This window comes from Melospiza melodia, chromosome 8 (genome assembly GCF_035770615.1).
Source record: "Melospiza melodia melodia isolate bMelMel2 chromosome 8, bMelMel2.pri, whole genome shotgun sequence".
Taxonomy (NCBI): Eukaryota; Metazoa; Chordata; class Aves; order Passeriformes; family Passerellidae; genus Melospiza; species Melospiza melodia.
In genome coordinates this window covers 11,651,726-11,667,008 of record NC_086201.1, presented here as the reverse complement: position 1 = coordinate 11,667,008, position 15,283 = coordinate 11,651,726, and the positions used below count along the sequence as shown (strand labels likewise).

At 41.9% G+C, this 15,283-nt stretch overlaps 1 protein-coding gene across 1 annotated transcript in view; it reads right to left on the bottom strand.

Annotated features, from left to right (window-relative positions):
• Positions 1-1,708: 1,708 nt before the first annotated feature.
• Positions 1,709-15,283, bottom strand: part of TFCP2L1 (transcription factor CP2 like 1) — a 35,331-nt gene continuing 21,756 nt past the window's right edge. Inside the window, exons 8-15 of the mRNA XM_063161792.1 lie at positions 14,463-14,554; positions 13,071-13,119; positions 12,881-12,974; positions 11,930-12,020; positions 11,245-11,345; positions 10,135-10,277; positions 7,680-7,731; positions 1,709-7,241 (exon numbers count right to left, since the gene is read on the bottom strand). Of these exons, the coding sequence (XP_063017862.1) occupies positions 7,204-7,241; positions 7,680-7,731; positions 10,135-10,277; positions 11,245-11,345; positions 11,930-12,020; positions 12,881-12,974; positions 13,071-13,119; positions 14,463-14,554 (660 nt within the window). The 3' untranslated portion in view covers positions 1,709-7,203. The remainder of the gene's footprint in view (positions 7,242-7,679; positions 7,732-10,134; positions 10,278-11,244; positions 11,346-11,929; positions 12,021-12,880; positions 12,975-13,070; positions 13,120-14,462; positions 14,555-15,283) is intronic.

Below are 15,283 nucleotides of genomic sequence, written 5' to 3'. Positions count from 1 at the left end.
TGTGACTAATCTAGCTGAAAGACTGCATTGTTTTGGGAATTAGAAAATTAATTTCAAAATGTTTACTTCCTGTTGAGGATTTAGATGATACTATGTCAGTGCTTTGACTAAACAGCTCCAGTCCTAAGTCTTGTTTCTCCTCACTCATTAAAAGCTCTTAAGAATTCCTGTCCAGTCCTATAGCTGCTGCTAACTTCTGGATCTATTCTAGGTTGTTTACATGTGTTTCCCACAGAAATTCTATTGTGCAGAATTACCACTTTCCTAGTCCTTGAACACTTTTTATTAGGTAAAAACCTTCCTAGTGTTCCTTTCCACATTGAACAACCCTTGCCAGCACATGGGTCAAGCTTACGGGAGAGGGATAGTTGTGTGTGGAGTTTGGTGGGAACTCTCCATGCACATGGCACTCCCTTGGCACCCCACCTTGCAGGATCAGGGAGGGATTCACCCCCAGCTCCCAAGAGCCCCAGGGATGGCCTCTGCAGGGCTCATACACCCCCCAAGGCACCAAGGATTTGCTGCCAGTGACCCCCCACACTCTGCGCCCTCCAGCCAGCCCTGAAGAGCCCAGATGCCAGCCTTGGACCCTGGAGTGCCTACCAGCATCCTGCCCTCAGGGAACACCCCACCCAAATCCCCTCAAATCCCCTGTTGCTGCCCGGATGTGGATTTGAAGCTGCACTGAAGCTGTGTGAGGAGCCCTGTGGGACACAGCGCTGCTTCACCATGCACGGAGCAGCTGAATACAGTACCAGGCCTCAGATGGCTGGACTTCTGCTTCCAGAGGATCTTTAAGCTAACAGAAACTGGGGTAGACAGTACCTTTCCTCCTCTCAGGGATGCATGAGTCACTGGTAGGAAAAGATATTAAATTCTCTTGAACCTCTACCTAGGAACATTGTCTGTGCTCTTATACTTTGCATATGAACTTCTATTCGCACCCAAGGCCCAAGATGTGTTTTCTAATTTTGAGATTCAAATACTTCTTCAGCAGAGGAAAGGAGCTGAAATGGCTTGAGGTCAATTCAGATTAAGGAGCACCCTTACACTGATTGTACAGCCATTCTCACTATTTTGCCTTGACATGAAGTTTGGCTGCTGGAAGAGTATGCTATCTCCAAACTGGGCTCCATCTTCTCTGACTGGAAAATGACTCTGAACATCTGCTCATTTCCTGACTCTGTAAGTTACTAGATCTATGGTTTAAACCTTAGAGGATACTGGAGTTCTTCCAGCCAAACCACTGTGAATGCTGCACAGTCCAAGCCTCACTGCCGGCATGTGTCTCACAGCTGCTCAATGGCACAGAGCATTGCCGTGAGGAGGGACTCTGCTCATCTCTGATGTCTGAAATAGCTGTGCCTTCTGAGCACTGCAAGACCAAAGCCAGCTGCCATCTGACACAGCTGGTGCCCCCAGTACAGCACATGCCCATGGTAACACCCCTGCAGGGACAAGGCTTCTCCTTGTGCCGTGACCGGATCAAACACGAGCTGGGCACTGCACTGTGGGGAAATGCAGGCAGTCCCAACTCGAGGAAATCGCTGCAGGACGTTTGGCTGCAGCTGACATTCTCTGCCCAGCACTCTGCACCCTCTGCTCCCCCTCACCCCGAGGTGGTGCCCAGCCGCTTGTTGAGCAGCAGACAATGCCGAGGCGCTCCTGTGCCCAACCGCACCAAATAAACCAGAGACCAAAGCCGTGCTTCTTACAAACAGATTTATTTGCATTTTGACTGGAGCACAGATTCTAGATACAGATTTCTTCTGCACAACAGTACAAGAGCCAGTGCAAAATATGCTTTTTTTATTATTTATTCATGTACAAAAAACCCCAAAAACCAACAAAGGAAAAGACAAAGAGTGTGGCAGTATTTACTCACAACTGGTACGCCTCAGCCTCCCATCGACCCACCTCCACCCACCCTTGCCCATCATGCCAGCTTTGTGGCCAGCACTGCCTGCCTCTAACAGCTGCATTGTCAGTGAAGAGTGGTAACTCCTTTTGAAAGATAAACACTCACCCCAAGCAAACCAGGACAGCAGGCTACTTTAAAAAGTTGGGCACACCATCTGGTCACCAATGCACCCCCTGCCAGGGAGCAGAATTTTGAGGGAATGAGAAAAAAAAAGGTACAAATCAAAAATGCACAAAAAATTAGGCACTAGCTTAACCCATTTGTTAGAGAGAGACAAGGATGTTAGATACACCTCCAGTCTGCCTTCTCATATTCACCCACAGTAGTGATGATCAAAGCCAAACACTCCCCACTCTGAGTATACCCTGTGCTGTCAAAGAGATTATAATCTAATGAAAATATTTCCATTACTAGCATAAAGTTAAACCATTTCATAACTGGAGGAGAAAGAGAAGCTACACTCTGACTATAAGCATTTCTTTGAAAAGTAAAGAAAATCCCAACAGATAAGAGACAAAAAAACCTATTTGAGTCATCCACCAGATGATTGTTAGAATTACAGCCAATGCTTAAGCAATACAACATTGAGCTAGGAAAAGTCATCGTATGGTTGTTCTGCTTATGGAGTAGCCTTACTAGTTCACTAAGCATTGGGCAATCTATTTCTCTGTTACTCTAACTAATTTTCAGAAGCTGCAATGTAGAACTGCAGTGTTAGTGAAAGGATATGCTCATCTTCACCAAGGCCTGGGATTTGTATTGCAGAAATTTATCAAACTTACATCACTCCAAGTGTACCATGTCCAAATCACCTAGTTGCTACTATGGACTTTTACATTTCTACCCAAGGAATGGCTGGGTTTTGAAGCTTGATCAACCAGAGTCTTTTACACTGAACTGCAACTAAACAAAGCAGAGTACCAGTTAAAGCCAAAGAACACATGTACTCAGCACAAATATGTGTTGATACAGTACAGTATGTATGTGGATATATATGTATATATATATGCATATATATGTATATGTTACATTATAAGGAGAGTGCCATTCAGGGCTTCTCAAATGCAAGAATCCTTTTACCACCTCAAAGTCTTGAAATTTCAGCCCATTAAATTTCACACTAAGACAATGAGAACTCCAGTATTTTCCATATTGAATGATTATTTCTACTTTAGCCAATTAACCATGCAGGGCCAGCAGAAAGAACGGGAGCTTTAATAGCAGCAGTCCTGCCACCTCAATCAGATGGCCAAGATTTCATCACCAGATTGTTTGCCCTCTCCCTGCCCTGCAGGTGTGTATCATGGGCATTACTGAGAGTTTTCCAGACATCATCAGAGTCATATTAATTGATCTCTATCATTTTACTCCGTTGATAGAGAAAGTGCCACAATTTATGAAATTTCAAACAGACAGTACAGATCCGACAAGAATGCAAGTTTATACTCTGCAGTACTGGCTAGAGTCATATTGGTATTAATCACATAATGATCCTGCCTTTTCATCCCCAGCAAGCCCTTTTACTCATAGTGGCTGTCACCATACATATGACTGAAGAGCTGGACAGCTTGATAAACAGTGTTACTCACTGTTATCCTAAGCCCCAGTCCTTATAAAGTTCTGCTGCACAAATTTCACATATAGCTGTAAGAAGTTCCAGTTAAATCACTTTGAGTAGGTTTTCTTACTTTTTAAGAAAGAAGTAGAAGCAACAACTATAAAAAAAGAGTAAAAATAAATGTAACAGGCACTTAATAAAAAAACTAAATGTTATTTAGATGAGTGGGAGCTACTCACCTCCCTTGCCTTTAGTCTATCTAGAATTTAGATATCTATCTCAGACAAAACATTTGTGCTTCCTCCACTCTTGAGGAAACAAAAGTTTCCTTCTGGAGGCTGTCACTTCCACAAACGGGTCAAACAAGTCCCTCCAGGGATGGCAGATCCAAGGACAGTCAAGGATTACCTGACACACAGGTGAGACAAGTCTTTCCTTCTCTCTTTATCCCTCTGCACTTTCCTCAAGGGCAGCAGGGGAGGCAGGTGCTGATCTCCCCTCTCTGGTGACCAGCAGCAGAAGCAAGGGAAGGGAGTGAAGCTGAATCAGGGCAAGTTCAGACTGGACTCTGGAGAAGGTTCTTCACTGGGAGGGTGACTCGTCACTGGGACAGGCTGCCCAGGGACCTCCCTTGCCCCTGGCCATGGCACCAAGCCTGTCAGAGTTCAAGGAGTCCCTGGGCTGCTCTGGATGACGCTCATAGTAACAGAGATCAGTTTTAGGTACTTCTGTAAGGACCAGGGCATTGGGCTCTGTGACCCTTCAGGTCCCTTTCAACTCAAGACAGTGTGTGATTCTAAGCTGAAGTAACTCAGCAGTCTCCTGGACACCAAACCAGCCATGCTGTGTCTTCATGGACATGTATGTTACTTAACCACAAACCTCCAAATTCCTGATGGGGCTACAGAGGCTAAACAAGGACTACAACTACTCTGTCAAATAAGGATAGGTATTACACACACCCCTAAGCCATACAGCTTTACAACAGGCTCACACAGAGCCAACCCATAGGAAAATATACATAGGCTATGGGATTGTTTACTCTGGTATATCTTTTTAGAGCATGAGAGCAAGATATATTGTCAAATTAATCCTAAAATTGTTTTATTTATTTTAAAAAATCTAAATACAAGAAGGCCCTAAAAGACTTCTTTTTGTTCAAAATTCATCAAGCAAGTGCTATTGAAACACTATGAGGACTCTGGCATATAATTCCTTACAGGCAAGTGTTGGTTTTTAAAAGAATCAAGAAGTTAGGCATTTTATAACAAACAAACAGCTCTCAGTCCCTAACTCTGGCAGCAAAGCCACCTCTATCCTTCCTTCACTCTACTGTATCAGTATTGCTGTGTCCCCTCAGTTAGAGGGCTATCACATCCAAGTGGATAGGATATGACACAGGCTACACTCCTGGCAAATTCAAGGTCTATTTAGAACCCTTCTCACAAGGTCAGATTCACCTGAGCTGCATGCCCATGACAGCCAGTATTACAGAGCAGGATGAAAAACCACAGCCAACATCCATCTTCCAAAGCACTTCTAGAAAATAAATCAAGCAGCTCCTGGCGCACAAGGGCACACTGGTCCCACCTGCTCACAAAGGCATCTGGAATTCATTCACTGTTTTGGAAGGCAGCTGTGCGTGGCCACAACCTGGCTTCCATGGCCAGGAGCTCCTCCTTGCCCACACAGCTTGGTTCTCAACCAAGATGCCTCAATGTCTTCATTACAGAAGGGGGAACCACCACGTCCCAAAGCCTAAACATCCTTTTTGCATGCCTACAACTCATGGAGCATCCAGGACAGTCAGTTGAACCAAGATCGTGCCTAAGGAGGCATTGCTGCTCAATTAGCTGAGTTGGCTGAAGGCTTTCCCATTGTAACACAAGTTTTCTATTCTAGTATTATTTTCAGTGTTAAAAAAAAAATAAAAATTCAGTGGAGATGGGTGGGGTTTTTTGCGCAAAACTTGATGCTTTAATGAAAAAAAGGTTGCTTTTCTCAATATTTTGCTGTTTATTTCTGTTGGGAACACTTGAAACACATAACTTTTGTCAGAGAAATATCAGTCCGTGTCTGTCCGAATTCCTCCAGTGTCAGCTGGGAGCTGTAACTCAAGGGCTCCACGGCCCCCTCTCTCCCTGGGCACCTCTCCAGCCCTCATGACGCATTCCCTGTTTGCTAACCCAGGGTAGGAGCATCATGGGATCTGTGATTCAGCCAAAGAGCTCAGCCCCAAGGGAGACATGGCGCACAAGGCACTTGAATGACAATTTCTGAGGGCTGCAACAGTAGCTCAAACTGATGCTGCTTTAAGGGCCAAATGGATTTAATTAAACGTTTCCATTTCAAAAGGCTGGAACATTTTATTCAGTGTTTTCCAGTTGACAATTTCTCATTTTTTTAAAAATTTCCATTCCAGGAAAATGTTTGGTATTTCAGCTTTCCATGTCAGTTCAGGATGAAATGAAATGTTCAAGATTCAGACTTTGATGGTAAATGGACACTCAGTCTGGGGAAACAGCCACATTAGTTAGCTGTCAAAAGTGAAATGGTTTCATCCATGCAAGAAAGGTGTAATGCAGTTTGCCTTTCACTTCAGTAGAAGCCACCTTTTTAGCTCAATGGAGCTTGGATGGAGTCCCAAAAGACCAAGGGAGGGTGGAGCTGATCACAGTTACAGATCTGGGCAACAGGGGTCAAAGGTGAAAGAGCAAGAATATAAGAAGCAGCAACTAAGATGATCTGTTACCTGGCCTTGATCAAAACAGTTTTACTTCAGTAACAGCATGAAAATCCATTATGATTATAACTTCTAATTCCCAGTTACAGTAAAGATAGCAGTTAATCACTAATTTGTAGAGTAGAATAAATCCATAGTGTGAATTTGTCACGAGCACTATAGCTTCCAACGCTCAAAAGAGTTCCTCAGAAAACCTTCATATGCTCCATTCAGGGACACTACTCTTAAGCCACAGATAGTAAGGTACTCAACTGCTCACCACAAGTTGTCTGTCCTGCACTGAACCCCCCAGAACTGCTCTGCTGGATTGGTACCACAGGAGCTCTGTCAGGAGGGACCAGGGTCTCTGGACTTGGAGCACATCTGCAGGTGCAGAACAGCAAAGTGTGGGGGGCTTCCAGAGCAGACACTTCAGTGACAGCTGGGCACCAAACCCATCCTCTGCACTGCCCAGTCTGTTCTGGGAGTAGCCCCAAGCCTTCCACCTCAAAGAGTACAAGAGGAACCCTGGGGAGTCCACATCCATCAGCATCAGGGTGTGTGTTGAAAGCAAGAGAGCACTCAGAACTGTAAGTAAATCAATTCATCTGAACATGAGGGGTGAAGAGAATTGGGATTTGTTTATCTTTCATTTCCCTTTAGTACAAGGCAGATGTTTCTAAGTAATAAGCAGAAACCTCTACAATTTTCAAGACTGAAGAGGAAGGGAGGGAGGAAAAAGCATGTACAAGCTTTGAGGATGTTCTCAGCTCCAGCTTAAAAAAACCAAAAGAACCAAAACAAAAATGAAACCAAACCCACCAAAATCACACCCCACCAAAAATTTCTATCTGTAAAAGCAAGTTTTTTCTTAAGCTGTTTGGTAATTCTTAGTTCACAGGAGCATTTATCCAGAAGGTTCTTTGTGTTTCCAGTCTAGGCTGTAGCAATCTCAGTGAGGCACTAAGTTTTAGGCCGTTAAAGTCTCTCTGTGCAGCACGGTCATTTTAAAATGATGTGGTACCCATCATTGCTTTCAGCTATAAAAAGAAATGCAAAACATGTTTTCATTGCTTTAAAGAAACACCACAGATACAGAACTTCAGATTTTCTTTCTAGGCAGTTTGCAATAGTTCCTACACTTGTTTCACAACCCACTCATGAAAACCAATGTTGAACAGCTCAGTCAAATAATTTACATTAAAAACTTCTACATACGATCATATTTTATTGTTTTACTCAAAGGCTTCCTGCTCATTTATGTCAGTGGTGTCAATGCATTTATGGAATTTTTGTAGCACTGTAACTGAAAGTAAAGCATTGATCAGTCTATCATAGTGTAGTCAACAGCTTGACTTACACTAGATTAGATTACTTATCTTTTCAGGATAACAGCAGTGAGTTTGTGATAACATTTAGTGCAATTGAAAGGAGGAATTATCTTTAGAGAAACAGGTAGTAGCAGCAGCAATACACACCTTTCAATGTACTGATAACAAAACAGGACTCGTCTTGGAAGTTTTGCACCATCTGAAGGGCAGAAGAAAAAAGCCAACACAATACATTTTTAGCAATCAAATTCACAATTCTTTCAGAGCCAGTATAGACTTAGAGGAGAGGTGTTAAACAGCATTTGGTGTCTAGTCCTGCCCAGTCCTGAGTAACCCTGCCCACGAGATTATTAATGTACATGACTGATCAATTAAGGTCCTTGCAACAGCTACTGTGTTTAAGGGAAGCTCACACTAAATGTGCTTGCCTGAAACTGATCTAGTTTATTCAGCATTTTACCATCCTCTTTGCAGCTCTTGATCCTGAAGGTTCCTATACCACTCCAATTATTTTATTAAAGATCACACCCTTTGCTGCGTTCAGTGAAGCTTACTTTAGATAGGATCAAGGTAGTCCCTTTCCTAAAAATCCAACAGTGGTAATTACATATTCAGCTAAACAATGGAGCTCAGCTGAACTTACATCAGCATTTAATGAAAACCTGGAAATGGTAAACCCCAAGAAATGGACTCCCTGCTGAATAAAGGAATTGCTACTGAAAAGCCACCTCAGCAGCATCCATCTGGCTATTTTGATCAGACATTAAGTACAGATGCTGTGCTTGCAGGATTCATTTACCTTTTTGTATTTTGTCAAGGAAGAAGAATTGTAATGAAACTGTTATAAGAAGCAAGGCAAATCATGGGAAGAAAGACTAGAACCTAAAGCTACTGAGCTATTCATGAGAGGCAACTAGATTTTCAGAAGAGATGCAGATTCTAGTGACAGCCTTAAATAAGGAGATAAAGATTATTTCAGTTGTGATATGAAAAGCCCATTTAAGCCTCATCCTTAGTCAATGCTTCCTCCCATCTTAGAGTAGTTATGTGAGACAAAAGAGGTAAATTACCTTCAGAAGGTGTATCATACACCTTCTGAAGGTAATTTAATAAGTTGAGGCAAATGCTGGACACAATTCCAGAGAAGGGAGGTGTGACCTGAACCTCTCTGATCATTTCAAGAAATCCAGCGTTCTGAAAAAGCCTTCTCCTAGCTACTGAGTATCATTCAAGAAATGCATTTTTCAGCTGTAAATTCTCACATCAAAACACCCTTTTCAACTTGGACTGATCTCCCTATACTCTTTTGGATTTAACATCCAGCCCCTACTCCTCCAAATCAAGCTTCTCTGGCCAGTTTGTGTGTCTTTGCCTAATGATGCATGAAGTACATTCACAGAGTGCCACACTCTTGCCACTGTAGTACTAGAACAAGAAAAAAATATTAGAAAAGCAATAGAACTTGTTAATAATTGACTTAAGCAAATACTTAAAGCCTTATACCCAGGCTGGTTCATGCAATTCCCCTACCAAGAGCTGCCTCCAAGCACTTTGCATCCATAAAGCATTGAAGTTTCAGATTTAATCAGGCTGGAATAGCAAGGAGACTTCAGGAATAAGCATTACAGCCTTCCATTTAGGCTCCAGTTGAGCCCATGCTCTGCTTCATTTGTTTTAACAATGCTTCTTTAAATGAAGCTCCTTAAGTGTTTCTGGTGCATGAATGAGTAAGTAATTTAGTAGAGGAAAAAGAGGAAGAAGGGCAACTCACTATTAACCTGTAAGTTAATGGAATGGACTAAATTAAGGCATCATATAATGGGACACAAACAGTATCAGAGGTCCATAAATTATAGTATGCATATAGTGACAGACCCAGTGCCTGGAAACATGGGCCAAGATGTAAAACTAATTGCCCTACAGATTTTAAAACTTACCTTCTTTGAGGAACTTACCTATTGAATTTTAAAAGTTCTTTAGATCCTTACTTCACAATGTGTGTAAGTAGCCAAAATGAAAAGAAATTCATAGAATCATTTAGGTTGGAAAAAACCTCTAAGATCACCATGCACAAACATTGACCTGGCACTAGCAAGTCCAACTCTAAACCACATCCCCAAGTGCCACAGCTACACAACTTTTAAACACCTCCAGGGATGGTAACTCAACCACTTCCCTGATCAGCCTGTTCCAATGCTTGGTAACCCTTTCAATAAACAATTTTTTCCTAATACCCAATCTAAACTTTCCCTGGTACAACTTGAGGCCATTTCCTCTCATCCTGACACTTGTTATTTGGGAGCAGAGACAGAGCCCCACACTGCCACAACCTCTTTTCAGATAGAGCGCAATAAATGACCAATTTTGGGGTTTTTTTTACTTTAAAAAAAGCAAACAAAAACCCCAACATCTTCTACAAAGCAAAGGTCTTGAAACCAAAATCAGTGTTGTGCATGCTGATTCGCTACTTTAACTTGTTGGGATTAATGGCTTTACAATTTCTCCCTTGAAGACACACTCCATAATTTTAAAGTTCATTCTAACTCCAAGCAGTCGGACAACTGTTGCACCCCTGACCAAGCTGCAGCCCTCAGCCCCTCACCTCATTGCTCACTAGGACGTGGATGCCCGTGGGTCCCTGCCGGTAGATGCGGTTGATCTGCTGTGGAGAAATGCTGTACAGGTTTGCAATCTTCTCCAGCAACTCCAGCGTGGTCAGCTCCTCTAAGAAGATTGCATGATACACTGCAACAAGTGGAAAGCAGCTACAGAATAGCAAACACATAGATGGCACCAAGACACTCAGCATCAACAACCAAATGGGTTTAAGATGAAGGTTCAAGTGGAATAAACAAGCTTAGTATTTTAAAGCATCCTCCAAATATCTGACTTGATGATTTGCAGAAAAATACCCACTATTCCTATGCAGCAGGCAATTAAAACATCGCTTTTACCCAGAGGAAAACATGGGGACTAATTACAACTTGCATCATGAGGCACTAAAACAGCCTTCTCATAAAGTTGCTTATATTTTTAGATATCTTTTACTGATTATTGAAGTTTAAAAAAAATAATTCAATCAAATAGTAAAACACATGCTGTGTCACACAAAAGCAGTGTTTTATTAGACACCATTCACTGATTCCATAGGCACAAACTAAAACATACAATGTATAAGGTAACACCATGGATGACAGTATTGCTTTAGAAATCCAAATTATAGCTACCAGGTAGGAAAGCTGTGCCTGTTTATTACTAAATACAAGATTTAAGGATAATCTTTGTTCTCATTTGATTGCACACTGTGTCATGAGGGATGAAAAATTCCCAAAAGCTTTGAACTTTCAAGAATTATAACATTACTTTAAGACATACTGACTTTTAATTTCCCTGAATTTTTTCAAACAAGAAGACATAATCTAAAACAAATTGTGGATGGAAGGGTGATTTTTAATGCTGTTGTGCCTACTAAGAACTGAATAGAGATTTTGCTGTGGCATTCTGCAGATAATTTATAAGCTGGGTCTGTCCCCCAGGCAGACAGTGTCATTTGGAATCTGTAGCTGTGAAACCACAACCAAAGTGGCAAAACTGGGATAAACAGGATCCCTTCAAACACTAAGGACACCAAGCTGTCCTGCACAGGAGCTCAGGCAGAAAGCAGCATTCTTACCAGGTAAGTGTTTAACAAAATCCATCCATAAGAACTTACCACAAAGACTGCCATCTCCATTTTCTCGTTTTTGGTGGAGATGGGACCTGTTTTGCTCTGGTTCTTGACAGACATAAATTGTCATCTTGGGCCTCACACTTCTATGGATTAATCAAAGACAGTAGTAAGTTACTGAGTAAATCTGAAATAGATCTGGAAGTTCCAAGTCAGCTATCAGACAATAAGAGATGGAATCATTCCTGCCATGCAAAAGTAACAAACTAAGGGATAGTCTTGATGCTGGTGACTAGACAGCCCAGGATGTCTAGCAAGAGACTCCTGGGAGGTGATGCAGAGCATCTTAATCATTTCAACATCAGATAAGGATAAACAGTTTACAGCACTTGCTAAGCAGTTCATCATACCTGCCTCTACTGAGTTAAATCCTGCTCAGCTGTAGAATTCATGAGCAGCATAGGGTAGTGTAGGCTGTGTATCTCATGAAATGGATGCGAGCTATCAGCTGGTAGCAAATAAACCACTAGAAATCCACATTATGTTGCTGTGTTTTGGCAACATTTCTGAGCTGTGCTTGGATTTGAATATCATTGTGATCTCCAGTCCCTGAGAGAACATCTCTGAAGTATTAAAAGGAACTTTAAATGCTACAACTCCAGGATTAACTTCTAGTTAACACTGAAATTATCAAGGGATCATAAAAAAATAGGAAGGAAATAGTACAAACCTTCCTTTAATTGCATTAAAGAGCCGAATTCCATCAGCAGGCCCACAGATTTGAACAAAATCTTCTTTGGACATCTTCAGTAAGTCGGCACCTACATATTTCAAATTGATTTTTCTTCAGAAGTTAAGCAAATCTCAGCTTCCAAATAGTATGTATGGGCAGCAGAAAAGGGCAGGGGTAGAGGGCATAGAGAATCCACAAAGCTAAACCAGATCGATTTATATAGAGAAGTTGCAAATTCAGAGAGGTGTGCACTTTAAATCAATCACTGTGAAACTGAAAGCTGGAAGCTGCCAAAAGAACAGTGCTGCATTGGAAAATATTCCAGCCAACTCATAAACAAGCCAGATATTTCACACTGGCCATTAAATGACCTGGTCTTCTGTAACTGTCACAATCATTGAGTTATTTCATCGTGCTGCAAGTCAGAGTCTCCTCATGGTTTCAACACCTCTAACAGCTGCCCCTTCCACCATCTTACTGGTGTGTACAACTACTGAATGGAGGGCACAGTGAAGGTGCCAGATGCTTCTTAAATGTGCACATGGACAGGATGGGAGGCAGCAGACAGAAGATGAAGTGCTGATTAGACATAAGAATAAACATTTTCACTGTCAGAATAGTTAACTATTTGAAGAAGTTGTTTAGAGAGACTGTGGAATTTCCAGTCTTGGAGATGTTCAAAGGCAACTGCACAAGGCCCTGGACTTGCTTTGAAGTCGCACTTCCTGAACTCAGGAAGTCCCTTCCATCTTAACTTATTTCCTTCCATTTTTACTTACTCTGTAGGTCTACAAACAGTTTTGATAACTGGTAACTAATCTAAGAACCACAGAACAACCACACTGGATCAGACCAAGGATCCCATCAAATGTGGCCAGCAGCAGATGCTACATGAGCAGCACTTACAGAAGAGAAAAAAACCAGAATATTTGGACTGTTAAAACTCACCCGAAAAACTTGAGAAGAGTCTACAGAATGGAGAGAACCTATTACGATGAAGCCACTGCTGGGCATCTTGAATAGAAGCAGAAGGAAGGAGATGCTACATTGCAAAAAGAATAAGAAGGTCTTGAAATGAACTGTTCACCAGTGTCCTAAAAGAGAAAAGCACCACATTAACATGATCTCAAGTACTTACATCATTGGTGGGAGGCAGGAGCTCCATTTGGTGGGTTGGAGAACTGTTGCTAAAAGAAATTATATAAAGTTGGAAGAGAAAAAAAACACATTATTTTAAGTTTTACATTGCAGTGTCCATCCTCTTCCCCCTCCTCTATTTGACTCAATTTTCACAAGTTACATCCAACTTGGCTTTTTTTTGTCTATCAGATCTTTAAAAAGGTGTTCAAAAGTTGGAACAAGAATTTAAAAAAAGCACTCTCTACCTGAGTCTTTTTTTGGTCAGTTGAGGTTCTCCTCAAAACTGAGAGAAAAATCTCAGGTTTACTGACCTCAATCAAGCTTTTCCATACAGTTGACTCACTAATGTGACACCATCTAAGGAAGAAAATTGTAACCTACAGGGTGGCTGAATTTGAAATTTCTATGAGCCAGAAATGTCCTAACTAAATCCATTGTCTAATAATAATTCTTTTTAAAAATTGAATAAAGGACCTTATAATTCAACCCCGGTGTTATCTTAAACATAGTCAAGTGGCATAAATCATGCAAAACCACATTTCTAGTAAATTCTCCTAAACACAGACAGGACTCCTAAACATATCAGGGATTTTGCCAAAGGAAAAAAATACTCAGCAGAACTCTCTACTAACACAAAATTTTGTCATTTCAGTGTTTGTTCTTTTTCATAGTCTGAGGGGATTCATTGAAAATTAGTGATACAACATGGATGAATACAACACGGTAATTAAGTTGTGTGGGAAGGCAGTAAGATGGCAGAGTCCTACCAAAAGTAAAAGCCTATACCAAATTCCTAAGGGGAAGCATGTAGCAGGGAGGACTGATAAGTACTGAGGGACACTTCTGTACCCTTCTGACACCAGTTACCATCTTCAGCATTTCAGAATCACTAGAGCTGTCTCATTATGATGGCTATTTAATGAATTAAACATGTCTTCATTAGTCCTTTGTTCTGAAATGGCATCTCAAAAGCCAGGCTGTTTTGCCCCAAACAGGATTTCTTTACGTGTCATTCACCTAGGAATTCAGCACCCTAAACTACCTCAAGACAGAAATTAGGGAAGAAACACCTACTCTGAAGAGGTGCTGAAAGCCTTTAGACACTTGTGAGAAGATACTGGGGTTGGTGGTACAGGGCATGGTGTGTTCTCACCAGGGGTTGCCTGAGGCCCTCTGATGCTCCCCTTCCAGCCACCACATAAACATGTACAAACAGTACTCTGCACTACAGGGAATTCCTGGATGGAAGGTCTTAAAGGCTTTTGGAAAATACTTTCTGCTTGCCAGAAAGGGGGGAGGTCCTTAACATCATCTTGCAGGGTAAGAAATGCACGGACACACAAAGGCTACCATATCAAGAGGGAAGATAAAGCATGTATTTGTTACATACCCATCTCCGAGGTTGAAGCTGTTGGGAGAGCTGTTGTAGCTTGGAGATGGAGCATTGTTCATTTGATAAGGCACATCTGGCCAGGGAGAGCACTGTTGGAAGAAAGGCAGTGGGGAAACTTTCATAAGGATGGAAATAAAGGATTTGATTCTCCTCTAATACCACATTCATGCTGTTGCCACGCCACTAGCTTCAGCTCATCACTCCTGCTGGGAGGAGGAGACAGGCCATGGATTTTCTACACTGCTCTCCAAGTGGGCTGTCAGGGGGCCAAGATTGATTCCAGTTGTGCATTCCACATTTCTTTCTCCCATTTCACAAAGCCTGTCCCCAAATAACACTGGGCCAAAGCGTGCACAGCTGTAAGTCAGAGCAACGCCAGTAAGTCAACTCAGACTGAAGGCAGCAATGATACAGAAATACCCCTGGTCTCAATTATAAATCCCTAATTAAATCAAGGCAAGAGTGACAAAAATGCTCCTGTGGCATTGCTTCAGGTTTATACCAGCAAAAGAGCAGAATCTGAACCAGCCTGCTGAAACCTCTGGCTATTAGCCAAACAGCTCCAGTCATAAATGGGTACTAAGTGGAGAAAATTTAAGATAGATAGACAGACAAAAAGCTACTAAAAGCCTTCACAAATATAGGTCAGACTTCACATTCCATGACAGTAGTATAAAACCAGAGTAACCCAGCTAGAATTGGTGACTCTGTCCTGAATTTAAGCCACAGTAATCAGCAGGAGAAATCTAGCCCTGTTGAACCCCCCACCACCAAGAGCTCAAGAAAATGCTCTGTAGTGGCCTTGTTTGCAATGATGA